Source organism: Calonectris borealis, chromosome 2 (assembly GCF_964195595.1).
Source record: "Calonectris borealis chromosome 2, bCalBor7.hap1.2, whole genome shotgun sequence".
In the NCBI taxonomy this organism is placed as follows: domain Eukaryota; kingdom Metazoa; phylum Chordata; class Aves; order Procellariiformes; family Procellariidae; genus Calonectris; species Calonectris borealis.
In genome coordinates, this window is record NC_134313.1 from 43,641,856 (window position 1) to 43,659,214 (window position 17,359).

The following is a 17,359-nucleotide window of genomic DNA, read 5'->3' on the forward strand; positions in this document are numbered from 1 at the left end:
CTCAAATAGTCTTTTTTTCCATTCTGTTCCCCCTTGCTTGAATTATCCTCACAAATGATACTTAGCTTAATGACATCCCAATAGTTTAAGCAGGTCTCAAAGAAGGGGGGAAAAATATGCTTCTAGTTTTGAGAGCTAAAATGTGATTGCTTCACCAGAGGGAAAACATGCATATGACCATACACACGCAGTGAACGCTGACATGTAAATGCCTACTTAGATGTGAGCTGTTTTCCTCTCTGGTTTTGTTGTGGGTTTTTTTGTTTATTTGTTTTTTTAGGGGAATGAGGCCTAGAAGTTTGACCCATAAACCATAGGTTTACCTGGGAAACTACCTGTCTTCATAATAGGGTTAGAGATGGCCTCTTCAGAGGTGCCATTCCTTGCACCATTTTTTTTCAGCACAGCTGGTAGAACATGGTCTGTGTGAACTTGGAAGTTGTTTTTCTGCTTTTAGTTAATAAAATCTTAGCCGTCCTTGATAGCAGGGCAAAATTCAGGGCAGTCATAAGGAGTACAGATCTACTGCCAGACATCATTTTTTTTCTCTCAAGAATTAGGTTTTTGTAGTACCTGAGGAAGAAAAGTACCAGTTATATGATCTGCCTTCTTGGGAATAGAAAAGATTACTTTGGTTTCCTACTGCTGTCTTTACTGAATCAAAACACACTTTAACTCTGCTGGGTGGCCAGAGGTTGTGGACGCTTTCTTTCAATGTCTATAGGTGAAGCTAGTCTTCAGCGATGCTATTTGCTACACGCCCCGATAAGTTGTTAGGAGGAGATGACACACCTGCTAATAAGCAGGATGTCACACTTGCATCTCTCTCAAATGGCTTTGATTCTGTTTAGCAGAGAGGGAACATTTCAAAAGACTATCCTCATTTACAGCAACTTGTGACATTCTGAGGTTCATTTGGAAGGAGAATAATGTCTAAACTCCCTGACACAAGCAATGCATTTTCTTACATGTAAGTAGTATTTGATAGTTTTAAGTGTTTCTCATCCATCTCTCAGAAGTAAACTTACTCCTACCAGTCACCCAGAAGAGTTCAACACTGCAGCTCAGCCCTTACAGTCTGCTAACAGCTTCTCTCAGATCCATCAGTGAAATTAATGAGCATTCACACAATTTAAGTTGCTAGCTCAGATCTTTAGGACAGATTGTGTGAATGTGGATGCTTCTCAATAAATCAAGACTAGTTTATGGACATAATGATTGAAATGTCTTTATTGGGTTATATTAGTGGATAATAGTGTTAAAAGAAATAGAAGAGAATTTAAAATATAATGAGGTTATTGAAGGACAACTAGTTGGTGTTGTTTCATTTATTTTGAAGTGTCCAGATTTTTTTAAGAAATTACTTTCAGAAGCTTTTGCTCTTGTCAGAGTTACTAAACTTTAAAAATAATCAAATTGAATGAAAATGTGCTTCTAATTTTAAAAGAACCAAATCAAAACTCCTTTTTAACAAAAACCACGTGACTAGGAAGAAAAACAATATTGTTTCAGCTTCAGAAACCAGGAAACGATGGCACAGTCTAAGGAATATGTATATTAAGAAACATAAAATTAACTTGGCAAGCAGATACCCTCAGAACCAAATGCTAGTATTTCAAAATAAAATTAATTTCTATCTCACTTTGCTAACAAAAATATTATTCCAGTGGCTGAAGTAGTGACATCTAATACTGGTTTACCTGATTATTTCACATAACATCAACTCAGACCATCAAGAAAGATTATTAAAACCTACCTAACAAAACAGAGTAGTCAGCATATGCTGGGTAATGAAGGTAGAAGTGATAGATTAAAGTGGGATGATGGGCAGTGAAACAAAAGGCTGGTGGATGCCTTACTCTAAGAAAAGCCATGCTAAGGACCTGCCTTCATAATACGGTGTGAAATTGTCATTCTGACCGTTTAGTATGCTGCGTTTCACACTCAGAGAGTGCCACCTACCCAGAAACAGCAGGACATATTAAAAAATTGCTGTAGTGTACATAAGGGGAATATAAACAAAGTCTTCTTCCTATGTCTCTTACAGAAATCTGATCTTTATGCAACTCTTCAGGGGTTTGAGGTGGGGAGGGGAAGACTATAACTTTTTTTTTCCCCCCTTTACTAAGTCATTTTAAGGTCATTTGGATAAATACTGTGGGAGTCAACATTATCTGTGAGCTGCCTGACACAGGCTCTGTGTCAGACAAATCCAAAGCACATGATCTGTAATGTCTCATCCAAGACCCACTGTGAAGATACAGCGTATCCCAAATCCCACACACATCTTTCAATAGAGAAAGTGATACAGGGAGACAATTTCTGGCAAAAAAAAAATTTCTCATGGTGCAATCATCTCTCTTTGGAGAAGTCACACTTAATTATAAAAAGCGCCCAATTTTTGTGGTTCTCGGTCTTTGGGGATACAGAGAGATGACTTGCTGTCCAGCAATGTTGAAATCTGTATTGAATACGGGCTTTTGAAAGAAGAACTCTGTGTATGCCAAAGCATTCACTACCCACAAAAGAGTTTATGCATGTGAATTTAACACAGTGAATGGTTCCCCTTGTTAGAAACCCCAGAAATTACTGTGAGACTGGAAGCAGCGTGCTAGGACGCTTTCTGGTGGCGTGACAATTTCCTACTCCAGCCCCCCTCAGGTTTTTACCACTGATGAAACAGAAAGCAGTGAACTCAGCATACGAATAGCTCACTTTTCTTCGGCTTTCATTTCAAATTATGATTTTTTTGAGTTTCAGGGATGGGTTGTGTAGCACAGTGTCCATGCCTTCGTTAGAAACCCGGAGGAGGAGCAGGTCTGCACTAAGTGCTGCCGCTGTGCTCCCGGCGGAGCCGCCCTCTTTCGGCGGGAAACCTCCCAACGCCACCGGCTCCGCTCCTTCCCCTCCAAAACACTGCGCGAACTAGATAGCTTAGTAAGCACCCAATTATACTGCGCTAATAAAAATAAATTCCTTGGCAAAGAAATTGATTTGGCTCATTCTAGTTCGATGAAAAGCGGTTTAACTAAGTTAAGTCTATTTGCTTACCTAAAATTTGCTGAATATGTTCTTGCAACGCCACATGTCAAATGTCCTTTTAAAGGCTTGTGCAAGAACATCTGCGAACCTCCTGTGTCAGAAACATCTCATCAAAAGTATTAATCCTTTACTGAACAGAAAACGTTATTTCTCTTGGGTTGGTACAGAATCTAGCAATGTGAAAGCTGAACTGGAAACAAATCATGAGGAAAAACTTGCACATAAAATCATTCTCCACAAGTGAATAACAATTCTAGACCTGATAGAAGATGCAAACAAAAATGTAAGTGAATCCATCAACATTTTAAAATAGCAAATTGCTTTGATTTTAGACAGTGTCAGCTTCTTGCTGCTTTACAGAGGCCAATTGGTAGCACTAATCAGCAACAAATGACCTCACTACCACATTCAGAAATGACCAGCCTGCACTTCCAGACCAGTACAAAATCGGGCAGATCTGTACCCATTTGGGACAAACTGAGAATGAGATTTCCCTGACTCAAGGAGCAGCTGGTTGTTTGCAAACATCCAGCTTTACAGCAGCTTTTCCGGCAGGCCGATCTCCTGCAGCTGCCAACTGGAGGAGACCGAGAGAGATACTGATGCTCTCTGCCAACTCCTGGCTGGCAATTTTTCTACACCGCAGAAAAGCAAAGTGTTTTGTGAAGTCTTCTTGTCCCACAGCAACCCTAAAAGAGCTGAGGTGTTAAAGTATTTAGTAACATAATTGATTCTCAGGGTTTTGAACATTAAAATTTAAAGGGCAGAAACCTGAAAACTGCTTTTAACGCACAGGTAGGTAAAACCTACCAGGGAGCCTTTTCAGTGCTTTTCTACTCATACATGTGTTCTTGCAGCACTTAATTGCAATGTGATCACATCTGGGACTAAAGAGACTGGCACACAGTCAAGACTATTTAAACTGCCCAGCTGGAGATGCTAGGAAATTGTGGCTCCTTCTAGGTTTTATCTGCTTTCAGTTGCCTGCCACCTCGAGAATCACAGCGTACTCACAGCTTTGAATACCTAAGCCCGCTTTTCAAGCATGGAAAGCCTTGCTTGACCTGTGACAGCAGCTGTGGCTTCAGCATTTGCTCCCTCTCTTTTGCTGCTCAGACACCTTACATTGTCCCTTCCAACCCAGGGGCACAAGTGTGGCTGCAGCTGCACAGTGAGGTGCCCAGGGATCCAGCTGGGCTGAAAAGCACTGGTCCTCCCTTTCTCCCCATTTTCCCTTTGCTATTTTGCAGCTGGATACATTCCCCAGGCTAGAGCCCTGCACCAGCACTGGCAGTGGGGATCACAAAGAGGCACCAGCTGGAGGGCAGGAACAAGGGACTTGGAATAGCAGCTGCTGAAGGGAATCACTGAAGATATGACCATCAAGTAACACCCTGCAGAAAAATAAATTTCTTTCTGCTCACCCACACACTAGTAGACTTCACAGTCACTCCCCAGGGCTGATAGAATGAAATGTTTATTTCATAAATCCCAGCAGTGCCGAGGTGGGGAGAGACACGCAGTCCATCAGCACTGCCAGCACCAAAGTGCAAAGCAGAACATGAAGCACCAGGGACTTCTGGTATCAAAGTGTTTGGCACCCACAGGCTCTAGATGTCTGAACACAGAGACAGCCAACAGGTGAACAGGCCCTTAGGGATCTACATTTTAAATTTGAGAGTCAAAGTGATTCCTCCATCCTGTATAGGACCAGCCCAGGATCTTAAAATGTCATCTTTAACTTATTTGTTTACCTGTCAAGTAGAATACTAAAACACAGCATTTCTTAGACCATCAGCAAGATCTGCTTGAATCCATTCACCACTAGGAAACCTAGAGCCAAAGTACTGAAGACTGATATCGCAGGATATGGCAAATTCATAGTGCACATCCTACTTTAGGATCTGTCCCTTTATCTTCATTCCACCCTTTTGTTGCTTATACATTGAAGCAAGCATGTATTGCTAACATATTCCAGTGCAGCAACTTCATTCAATTCCACTATTTAACAAAAATCAGGAGAAAACACCACAAAACTCCTGTCACCCTACTTTTCACATGGAACCACATTCACTGATCACTTCAACAGTTGTATGCAACTCTAGAGCCAAGGACTGCTCAGGGGTCCATGGTTCAAGGCAAGAAAAATTGAGATTCACATGTGGCACAATAAAAAAAAAATATTACCAACAGGCTATTTCTGTGAAAACATTGCAAAATCTTTTTTGACAAAACAGTTGCAATCTTTTATCATCAATGAAAAATGTTTAGATTCTTCACAGGCTTATGGGTGTTTGCAAGGTTGAGCTGATGTCCCCTATTTCTACTATTAGTCTAACTTTGTCTTACAGCTGTGAATTGCTTTTAGTATATTCAGTGAGTACCTCTTTTCTATCTTGAGCATAATCTTTCTTGTTTGTCATTATACACCTTCTTACTCATCTTACAATTGTTTTCCATTTTGGAACAACTCTGAAGTATAAGTGCAGTTTTTAACCCATTGATACAACACAGTACAGTATCATCTATACACAGAACACTGATTTTTGACAGACACTAATTCAATTTTATTGTATGCATATACAACAAAATTCTGACCCCTAACCCATAAAGTTCCCAAACCTTATAGTTTGCAGCTATTTTTAACATCATCCAGCATTCATATTCAACTGCTTTTGCTGAAAAGCAGTTCAAGAAATCTTTTATTTTCTTCCCTTCCAGTAACAGTAAATTTAAAAAGAGGGTTGCTTTTTTTAAGATTGTTTTGTTGATTTGTTACTTTCTATTTTAAATCTACTGATCCGTAGCACACATGAAATGGTGTTTTGCAATGACTGAAGGTGATTATTCTTATTTTACAGGGCAACGGATGACATTGATATTCCCTGGCACAACAGACAGGTTTTGTGCCAGGAAATTGTCACATGAAGTGTTAAAACCAAAACAAAACATAAACATGGCACAGTTAAGGTGCTGAAGTACAGGAATTTAACAGCACCTTTCCAAAAGCAAAGGTCGACTTTAAAAACCTTTAAGAAAAAAATACAAAGTATATTGGAAAAGGTGTAAATTTAAAATACTGAGCGGTGAGAGATAAACACAAAGAACAGGGAGCCAAAGATGCATGCATTTCTGTTCCACCAAGGCTGTTAGATACAAGATGACCTCTTTGTTGGAAGAGAATTAAATATGTAGTACAGAGAAAAAGCTAAAACAGAAGGCAATATTTGTGGTAGTGTTTACCATAAAAGGGTAACAACGTTTTCCAGGTAAAATAAAAGAGTTTGGCATTAACAGAAAATGTTTGTTACATAGCAGCTTCAAAAGATGACCTCATAGCTGAGGTGACTCAGTATCCACTGATGTGACTCAGAAGAAATACAAAATAGAAAGAGGAGGCAAGTTTTTTTTGAAAATGAAAACAATGTTAAAGAAAATAGCAGGGATTGAGCAATTTTCATTTTTGTTTCAAGTCTCTGTTCTGCCAAAGTCACTTAAATATCAGGAAGTGTTTGCAGTGCATAGCTGTTTATCAAAGTAAAACAGGTAAAGACGTAGCCCAAGAGTAGTGGGACTTTTAAGAGAGAGTAATGATTGGAAGAATAGTGCAATGCAACACAAAACCTAGTTCACCAACAATCAATGTTTGAATTTAAAACAAACAAAAACATAGCAGGTTGTGGAATAGCTCCAGATTGGTTTAACTAGATTAGGGCTGGGGCTCCAGACAGAACCTGCTCAAACTGAATGTTGCAAAAAAACCACGCAGCCCCTGAAATAGGGAGGCTGTGTATATGAATAATCCTTTGGAGTATACAGAACCTAGAAGTTATTGCAAATATCACAATTTACTTAGCAAAAGGGGAAAAAGTCTAGATATAGAAAACAATTCTCAAAATTAATTTTAAAAGAACGTTCTCAGGAAAAAATAGATGCCTAGCTTCATTGACAATGAAGATTTTATTAGCTTTAAAAAAACACCACCAAAAGAAACCTCTGTCCTATTGATGGAAGAGCCATGCCACCCAACTTTTCTGATTTTGTTAGATACTACATAATAAATTAAGGAATTACTCCCACAGACAGCATTGGGAAAAAGCTTTTCATATTAAGTGGCCCTCACGTCTCTCCTCAAAAGAGATTTGCTAGGGAAGGAACTGCTAATAATAACTAGGCCATCTGCCACATTACTTCAGAATCAGAAAGACATGAAAATTTGTCTTAGCTCTCAGCCTAACCAACTTTGGTGTTATTTTTGCTCTTTCTCCAGTGCCACAGCTGTGTACAGCATTCTACAGGCTAATAACAAATAGCAGGTTGCTGCTCAAAGAGCTGACAGCCTGAATTAAACAGGATGCGCCACCATACAAGAAGTGACACTGGAAAGCTTTTTTGAGAAAGGGCTACCAGAATTTTAAAAAATATAAGGGAGATGCTTTCACTAGCTACCTAATTAGCATTTTATATAGATACACACGTAGTCTTTGAGTTTGCTGCTAGAGTGGCCTTTTTTTTTTAAATCACAAGGAATTAGCTACAGAAGTACATTTTTGGGTTGAAGGGGAAGATAGGGTTGTAAAAAACAGACACTTAGGGAAAAAAAAAAAACAGTTGTATAATGCATTTATGAGGAGGGAAGATACTCCAGCCAGAGCTAATGGAAATTAGCTTGTGAAAGAGATGAGTAGGCAAAAGGCAATTAGGGAGGTTTAAACTGTAGAATGAAACCTCCAAGATGAACTTTGAACCTCAGGCATGGATGGTGATCACAAAGTTACAAGACAGGGTGGGAAGCAGCATAATTGATAAAAGCAAGAAAGTAACATAGAAATCAGGAGATGAAACAGTATTGTACCTGAGGAAAAAATCCAGAAAAATAATGTAATAGGAGAACAGTGTCCACAGGGCAGAATATAGCATCAGTGTGAGGAAGACAAGAGGTTGAGCTTATTGAAAGGGATGCTGAAGGGAGAGACAAGCAAGTTGCAAAGGAATTTCAAGTTAGCTGCATTCAGATAGCAGCTCAGTTGTCAAAAAGGAAGTAATCATGTGTGATTTGAGGATCATTATGTTGAAGACCTTAAAACTGAAAATCCTCAGAAAAGGATTTTGAGATAGGAGGCATCAAGATAGAGACCTAAAGGATGTAGAGGAATTACTTATTCAAAATCTGATGAGTCTTAATTACTACATACATGGTACCATATGTATAAAAAACATACTAAGGTTATTTTAATGACCCACTGCATTCAGTCAGTATAAATGCAGTACCTTCCTCTTACATTTTTTCTATTAAAAAAATTCTGAAGTAGTATGCTTGTTTTACTTTTTACTACTTTAATACTTACGGAACTATTTCTCCAGTGCCTCAAATTCTTTCAAGAGAATAAGCCTGCAATAGTGTACTATTTTTCCAAACTTTTCACACTATGATGACTTTTTTCACAGCTATTTTGGAAAACTGACTTTAAAGCTGCAGATACTTTTAACATGAGTGAAGGACTGCCTCCAAAGGCATTAGAGCAGAGTAACATTGTATACTCTACATTGATCCTATCTGTTCTGCAGCAGTTTTAGGGAAACCTCCCCTATAGGCATGCCTTGGTCACACAAGTGCAAAAGTTTTTTTCAGAGAAGACCATGAAAAAGACTCAGAGCAGCAGCATATGCAACTCCCTGCCTTTCAAAGCTTCAGCTATTAAACCCAAAGAAGTTTTCAGGACCCTAGAGCTAGATGATTTTCTAACACCTTCAAGAGCACAGATGCATCCCAACTGCAGCAGCAGAAAGCTTCCAGAGCCAAACATAGAAGGGCCCTGCGCTGTAGGGCAATGGGAAAGGTAAGATGGTAGAACGTACAGATGGGAGTCTGGACATTCACCTGGGTCTGGCAGACAGCCTGTAGCTGCTCAGTGCTCAGCTGTGATCAAACGCCACAGTGAAAAACACTCTTTCAAGGACCATATTCCAAAGCTTCTCAGGTGGCACAGAAATCTCCTATTTTCCAGCAGTGACTCTTGTCCTCCTCTTCTGCTTACGTTGTAGAGACAGCACCAATCTTCCATCGCTCCTGCATGAATTCTGCTATCTCTGTGGGAAGAGGTTAAAAAAGCTCAAAGGAGCCTCCAGTGGGTGGAGTGATTCTGTTTTCATAGTCTGTTGTGCAACAGCACCATCCAGCTGTCAAAAAAAAAAAAGAAACATTAATGCCACTATCCAGATTTGGTCCTTGTATCACAAGCAAAATGAAGAATTACACCTATTAAACAAAACAAACCCACAGGTCTTTTCCCTGCTTCTGAATTAGTTATATTGGTCCATTGTGTTATGTTTTCTGGGTTAGTACACAAGAGTGTGCTTCAGCAAAACGAAGAATTCAACCCAGTTTATTTTTGCCCAGGAAGACTGGCAGGCTACAGCCTACCTCAGTGTTTCAGTGAAGTGTGGAATATAAGCTCTCAGGTATAATGAAAAGACCATTATCTTCGGCTCACAACCAAAGACAGTTAATCACAGTACAAAAGTTAATGGAAAAAACTCAACCATTTCATACATAAGAGTATGTTTTAGCTATCATAACTAACCACTCTTGAGCTTCAGTAGTGAAAGCAAGAACAGCAACCTCCGGTGAGGGGGAAAAAAGATGAAAAGTCAGGCTTAACTAATGGATTACTCTTGAGAGGCATTATGACAAGAGGAAGAAAACTTCCTGCTTTCCAAGATTCTTCATAAAGCTGTGTTCTTTAACAGTAACTATAAGGCATATGCAATGGAAATAAATGAATAGATGGCATTCTCTACAACAGATGACTGATTACCTGAATTAAATCCACAAGGTCACTGCTTAAATTGCCCTCAGTTCTTCACTAAACTCAATTTTGTTGTAACACCCGCAGGGAGCTTACCATGTGTGTCCACTGATGATCAGGAAGTCTAATATTAGAATACCATTCTTGCATTACATGTGCCTTAGCCTGTCCTGTGATCCCACATTCTGGCATTGTTTGATACTTGAAAGCAGGGAATGCATCTCCGTTTCTGACTTTCTGAAGTTCAGTACCAGTTCTTTACAAAGCAGTACAAGGTATTCTATTAAAGTCTAAAGATAAGTCAATCATCCTTTAAAAGAAAACAAAAACAGTAGAAACTTTCCAAGTAAATATTGGCAGAAGAAAATTGTAAATGCAACAATAACCTAGGAGAAAGGGCATTTCTACACTCAAAGAAAACTTGAAAGGGAAACCTAGGATAAATGAGATGACTTTAAGGAACTTGAGCTTATGCAAGGAAGAATCAGCATAATCACATCAAGAAGAGATGCTGTTTTTCTTGCATAGAACTAAAACATACAGTAGATTTTAAGGTAAGCCCAGAACATAAGAGCACAGCAACAGGCAAACAGCAAGCGCTAGAATAGTAGCCAAAGCCACAGGAGCAAAGAACTTGCCCAAAGATACAGCAGACGTGCCAAATGACAAACCTGCGCCAAGTGAGAGAGAAGGTGCCCTTAGACAAGCAAGGCAGCAAAACCAGAATAGTCCAGAGAGACATAGCCGTAAGGAAAAGGGGACAACAGCTCCCCAAAAACTGCAGATGAACAGGAAGATCAAATAGAGGTATGGCCAATGAGGAAGTGTTATGGCTAAGTTTGACTAATGAAAGCAAGGAGTTCTCCTCTCACTAAGACAGGGAGAACAGAGAACACAAGACCTACAAGAGGAGCTGACTAGAAAGTCATTGCAGGACCTCATCAGATCAGAGACAGAACAAAGTTACTACCAAAAAAAATGTTGGAATGAGAACAGACCAAAACGCTTGAATCGATAAAAAGGAATTGGTGCCAAATGGGGAGGGGAAAAAAAAAAAAGAACAGACTGGTATGTAGGAGGGTATTAGAAGAAGGTGGCAAGGAGGAGGTGGGCAAGAAAGAGCCTTTGAATCTATAATGAAAGGTTTTTTTGTGGAACAGAGAGGAAAAAGTCAAAGTTTGAATTTTAAGTGCAGAAAAAGTAATTTAAAACAAAGAATCTGATGATCTTGATTGAAGAAGATCTTGCCAGGAACTGACTAGAGAACTTGTGACACAGCTTGGAAGCTGCACAGCTATGTTCAGAGAACTGCACACTCCAAAGGCATAGAGTTACACATTCATTCCAGTAACAGAAAGGGTATGATCGATCCATTTCAAAACTCAGATGCATAAGGAGAACAGACAGAAAGAAGAGGAGGAGGAAAAGCAGATCTCCATTAGTTACTAGTCAGGTCAAATAACAAGGGGAAAGGTGGAAACAGCATAAAAATCCCACTAAGCATAGAAATAGGCCTCCAGTGGAAAGAAACAAGACAAGCCAGACAGAAGGAGAAACAGGAAGCCATGAAGTCTTTCCAAAACAGTCTAAATAGAGAGACAACACTTTTACACCATCCTCCATGAGGTCAGCCAGAGTTCTGCCAACTTGATCACAGTAAGTCCTAAAGGATTTCACACAGAACTTGAGCTCATGACAGTGGTTTTTCTGTTTTACCACAGGGTGCAAGCTTTTAAGCCAGGACACCTGAAGGTACTAAAGGTAAGAAAACAGTGTTTCCACTAGACAGCAACCTGTTTACACTTACTAGTTGTTCAGTTTAGTTAAGGAATCAATCTTACTTAAGATTAAGTACCTGTTCAAACTGAGCTTTGTAGTCTTGTATGAGTAAGCATTTCCAAACCCAGGGCTTCAGCTGTCCAGAGAGTCTTAGATAGATGTACTATAGTTAAACCTGCCATGTCACTCAGAGTATATGTTTACATGTCTACAAGTCCCCCTGCCTCCCCGCCAGCAAAGTATCTATTTACTATCCACAGAAGGTACTATTCAGTTCAGATGCGAGGAGTTCAGTTCTATCTTCATCAACCTCTCTAACCTTGTAACAAGCAAAGCTTGTGGATCTGATTTATTGCAAGCTTCTGCTGTCACTGCAGTGGCAGACCTAATGACAAGCTTGCTGGATTTGGGATTTTAGTTCATGAACACTCTTATTTAAACCAGGGACACAGAATACAAGTCATGTGAAAATAGTGATAGGATCACACATGATAAATCCAGAATATTAGGCAGAATAGCTGGATACAAGAAACACGTTGCACATACCAATCTCTCAACCTGCTCCATCCTTACAACTACAATGCAACACTCACCAGCCCCCTCTTTTCAAACAGATTTTCTGTGAGTATCATTAATTTTATGTTTAGCATTTCACAGCAAGTTAGTTTCTACTTCCAAAGTGTCTAGACATAAGCTGTATTGGTACCCACATCTTCCAGTGAGAGGCCTAGTCCCCACAACAGGGAATATGAATAAAACCAAGAAGTTCTATCCTAGAAAGCTCACACATTTCAAGATTTAAGAGCTTATTTTAATCCAAGATATGGTGACTGTAAAGTCCAGTTCATCAAAGGGCAACTTGCTGCTGCTAAGTCTTCATATGTAAAGTGAAAACAGTCAATCAATGCAAGTTTCTCGTCAGTAGGGCTTCCCCATTGATTCCAACATTTTCTTTCTCTCTTCTGCTGAGGGCATCTCCGGTTTCACACCATTTCTTCTCCTTTGCATCATAATGTCATGCTGAAAATAGAAGAAAGTGACCATGAGAACACAGATTTCTCAGAAGTCTCTGCCTCTGAGCTCGGAACGAATAAGATTCTTTAATAGAAGTACTCTTTATATATCAAGAACCAGATATTCTAAGTCAGATTAGCTGATAGCTAAAGGTACTAGTATTTAATTGAAGATATCTGATAGTTTACCTTGCTGCTTCAGAAGACAGTGAAATTACAGTATTCCCATTACACTATATAAGACTAATGTGCAATTGTCTGTAAATAGTTTTTTGGTTGTTTGCACAATTATTTAAAGACTAAGCTAAAAGACTCTTTGCTACTATGGCATAAGGAAAGAAAATAGCAGAGAACAGTTTAACTGCACATAGTTCCTCATGATACTTTTCTACTGCAAGAGAGAAGGAAATAAGGACACCACCTGATAAGAATGAACTCTTCCTAAGCTTTATCTTAGGTTGAAGTAAATGTGACCCAAACCAATGGAAAAACAGATGAACTTACCTTACCTCAGAATTTTTTCATTATATCCGTTTAAGACAGAACTTATTACTAGAAATATCTGACTCAAATTCAGAGGGAAACATATCAGGTACTGCAAAAACACAGACTCACAATCTAAGAGGGTAAACTTAGGAGAACCAAGTGAAGTACTTCAATGTACATCTGCTTAAATCTTCCAGCAACACACACCGAGACTACCTAGGCCTGTAAGTCACCGTAAAAACAGTAGCAGTCTGCACTAGTTAAGCCTGCAGAGTTCAGAAAGCAGTGTGTCAGAAGTAATGTACTTAAAGCCAAACATGGAGTAAAATTTAGAAAAACTACTGCGCTTACCCAGAATTTTCTGCAGCTTTTGTACTTCAAAAAATAAGCCGTACACATATCCTTGTTATAGTTGTTGTCATCCATACACTTTCTAGAGGCATCTGTTTCCTTTAATAGGGAAAACATACTTCAGAGCTGAGGGAAGTTACTGTACTCAGTGACTAAAAATTCTAACAAGTCCCAGAATATCTATGAAGACAGGAGGCAGCTTCTCAGATGAAAGAACACTACAAAGACAGTAGAGGAACATCTATCACAAAGGATAATCAGGAATTCCAAGCAATGACTTCATTTAAAGATGACAGACATTAGTACTCACTAAATAGTAAGGATAGAGTCCACAGAACAGTTGTTTACAAAGATGCTTGGTACAAACCACAAAAGACTTAAAAAAATCAACCAAGCTTGTCTAACCAGGATTTCAGGCTCTGGTTTTAAGGACAGAAAATTGAAGATATTGCTATCAGTTGTATTACCCCTATTTATGCGGAATTACTGGTTGTTATTTCACCCTTACTATAACAGATGATTTTCAGCTTTTCCCATCTTCAGACTCTTTAAGAAACCTTTTATGCAAAATGCCAATGCAAGAGTGCTATCCCTAAAAAAATCCTCTAGAAATTGCATTATTTGACATTGAAACATACAAACAGAAATCCCAATTTGATCATCTTACCGCTACACATGGATTTATATCATGGTCTCTAAGCTGTTGTGCATGCCTGGACATTCTAGATAGACACTCGTACCTTGGCTAGAAACAGAAAAGGAACACGTTAAGTATCTACTTTTAATAGCAACTCAGGATTAAGTCTGAACTGCAGCATGTCATAAAGGCCTTCCAATAACACACACAGTTTGGTTGTCTTAAAAAAAAAAGAAAAACCACCACCACAAAACTTCTTTTGCAAAATGCTATTTCAAAAGCACTAATAGCAAGACAACTCAGGCAAGTTTAGCCTGTCACCAAGACTGCTTACTCCCTGATAAATTCCTGCAAAGAATGGAGCTACTGCAGTGACTCTCATACCAGCCTGTCATATTGTTGCAGAAGTGACCACGTCTAGGAGAAACAGCTCCATAGAAGCTGTTCACAGCCAACATACTGTAGACCCTTCAATTAATACCATGGGGGAGCAATGTACAAGTAAACTTTTCCAGCCTTGTGCCTATGCCTTAGCTGGATCGCATCTGTATCTTCACTGAGCTTTCCCAGGTGTACTAAGTGCCCAACCATCTCCTGTGTTGCTGTATTAGATACTTAACAGAAAAAGAAATGGTTTTACCGCAAGGAGGGACCAGATCCACTCACACTGTGTATGACAGCCCGAATCACATTTTTCGCCAGTTTAGTAGTTTGACAGTGACTGTAGGAACTGTAAGCTTGAGAGACCAAGTTCAGTGCCAAGAACCTACACTGATCCAAGATGATGACATCAAGATGAACAGCAGACCCTCCATTCCCTTTACATTGCCTCTGGCACACATATGGCCATGCAGGTATTTGTTCCAAACAAATACTAAATCTAACCAAAAATAAATTAATGTTGACCAGATGACTGTTTGAGCTAATGCAAGCAGAAACACGGGACTGACGAAGAGAGTGCTCTTTGCCGCAAATTAAAGTACAGTTGATTAAGGAAACTGTGAAAGAACATCCTTGCTTGATCTTGTCGGGGGTTTTTTTTTCCTGAAGACATTGCTACTAATTCTAAACTTAAACCTGTTTCTGTTCACATTAGAGATTGATAACTGCAAGTCTGCAGTAACAAGCCAGTTTTGCTTGGTATCAATGAACAGAAATCAAATGCTGCTCTTAGTAGCTCACAGACAGAAAACAATGTTTTAGATGAAGGTTCTTCTTTGGACAAGAGTAAGCTATTCCAGGTGAATAAGCCTTAGGTCTTACACCCTATGCAAGTATACTCTCCTGGTGCTTGGAATATTTTTTGCCTTCCATGCAATCGTTTTCTTCAAACAGGCCTCTCAAAGAACAGCATCAGGAAACCCTTCCACTTTCTTTTCAGAACTATCCAGTGTTTAAGTTAACTTTACAAGCTAGGCAAATGTTTGCTTTTCTGTGGGTGCAAGAGGATTTTTGATCAGGCACTTCCAACTCAAATGGAAGCACAAGCATGTAAAACAATAGCATCATCCAGACTTCAAGGAAGGAGGGGGGAAAAGAAGTAGAAGAAAACAAAAGCAGGATATCACAATGCTTCATCTAAGACAGTACTACAGACACAACGTTTTTAGAGGTTTGTTTGCGTCTGTATTACAACTCTGTTTCATTGATATTAGAGGTGTAAGTACCACTTAAGCAGACATGCCTCAAGGTATATGGTATTAGATTGACTTCAGCCTTACTCTTTCAGAGTATTGTGAGTCGTAGGATGTGTCAGTGTTCATTATGCAAACTGCAATTAGCATTTCCAGTTTGATTACACTACCAGAGCCTGCAACCGTGCCCAGTTTAAGGAACAATCCACACAATACATTAAATACTTACTTAATGAACAGGCAGTTCAGGTTCTCATGAAGCTGCTTAGTTCAGAGTACGCAAATGCTTAAACATACTCAGTACTACCAAAAAGGTCTGATAGCTCCTGTGCGTGTTCCTCTCTCCCCCCCTCTCCGAAGTACTTCAGGATTTGAAACACTATCAGCTAGAAGGGCAGGCAGGTCACACCGAAACGCTGCTGTGCGACTGAATGAGCAGTCGAGCAGGAAGAGACCTTTCCCCCCAGTTTTCGCACAGGCTTCCCTTCCTGCTTTCAGATTACAGGTCTGAGCCCAACCACAACCAAAGGCTTGTCTATTCCACAGTTCTTAATTATGCTTTAACACATTAACAGTTGTAAACTGTACCACAGAGAAATACATTTGTTGCTAGCACTCTTTAACCCTAGGGCTTTTTTCAGTTCATAAACCATCAGGATATTTTTCCATGGGCTCCCTCCCACTGAAAAGTGTTTGGCTTTTTAAAATGCATATATACATACAATATTGCTAATTATGCTGCAATACAGACCAGCTTATTAAACCTTAAACCCTGGCGTGAAGGTCGTATAAAAATCCTACGGATTTTATCGCTATTACAGCAGGACAAGCGGGGGGCGGCAGCCGGCGGGTCCGGACGCTCGGCACGGCTGAGCACGGCCTCAGCCTCCACAAAAGGGCTGGGGGCAAGTCAGGTGCAGAGGGGGCGGGCAGGCCGCCACGGGGCCGGAGAGCGCCGGCGCCCACCACCCAGCCCCTGCCTTCCTCCACCAGCGGCGGGGGGGGCCGGAGGAGCCCCGCGCCCCTTTCCCCCCGCCGCCAGCGGCCCCTCTCCCCGCCTCGCGCGGCTAACGGCCGTCACCCCAACGGCCACCGGTGCCCAACGGCCGCCGGCCGGCGCGCGCGCGCGCAGCCTTCCCTCAGCACCACCTGCCGCCAGCGAGCGGTGCCCGGGCCCCGCCGCGCCGCAGCCCGCCGCCGGGCCCCCCGCGCCGTCTCCCGGCCAGGCAGGGCTCCCCCAGCCCGCGGACGGGCGGCGAAGGGCAAGCGAGCCTTCCCTCCCCCGGCGGGGAAGAAGGGGAAGCGGCGCCCGGCCGCAGGCACAGCAGGCGGACGGACAGCGCGGGTCGCCGGCGGCGGCACTCACCTCCGTCCCCGGCCGTGTCCGCGGGAGCCCGGGGCGGGAGGGGGCAGCCCGTCTCCAATTCGAAAGACGTCAGCGGCTCGGGCAGCCCGCTTAAGTACGGGCGCAGCCTACCCCGCTCCCGGCCTCGCGGCTCCCCCCGGCCCAGCGCCGCCACCGCCCACGCCCCGGCGGCACTGAGTGGCAGGGCCGGGCCGCCAATGGCGGCGGCGGCGGGCCCGCCCCGGCCTTGAGCGGCGCCTCCT

The 17,359-nt window shown here is 41.3% G+C and overlaps 1 protein-coding gene across 1 annotated transcript; it reads right to left on the minus strand.

Annotated features, from left to right (window-relative positions):
• Window positions 1–2,120: 2,120 nt before the first annotated feature.
• On the minus strand, window positions 2,121–17,319 carry CHCHD7 (coiled-coil-helix-coiled-coil-helix domain containing 7). Its single transcript, XM_075141833.1, has 4 exons — window positions 17,118–17,319; window positions 14,148–14,225; window positions 13,481–13,579; window positions 2,121–12,650 (listed from the first exon to the last, which is right to left on the minus strand). The coding sequence occupies exons 2-4, from the start codon at window positions 14,199–14,201 to the stop codon at window positions 12,549–12,551; spliced, it is 255 nt and encodes an 84-aa protein (XP_074997934.1). The 5' UTR covers window positions 14,202–14,225; window positions 17,118–17,319; the 3' UTR covers window positions 2,121–12,548.
• Window positions 17,320–17,359: the final 40 nt, after the last annotated feature.

Excerpts from the sequence above, each read along its gene's own strand:
- CHCHD7 (XM_075141833.1), bottom strand. The coding sequence starts at position 14,201 with ATGTCCAGGCATGCACAACAGCTTAGAGACCATGATATAAATCCATGT. Across the intron at positions 13,580-14,147 it reads ATATAAATCCATGTGTAGCG|GAAACAGATGCCTCTAGAAA; the intron begins GTAAGATGATCA and ends TCCCTATTAAAG. Across the intron at positions 12,651-13,480 it reads AAAGCTGCAGAAAATTCTGG|CATGACATTATGATGCAAAG; the intron begins GTAAGCGCAGTA and ends TTCTATTTTCAG.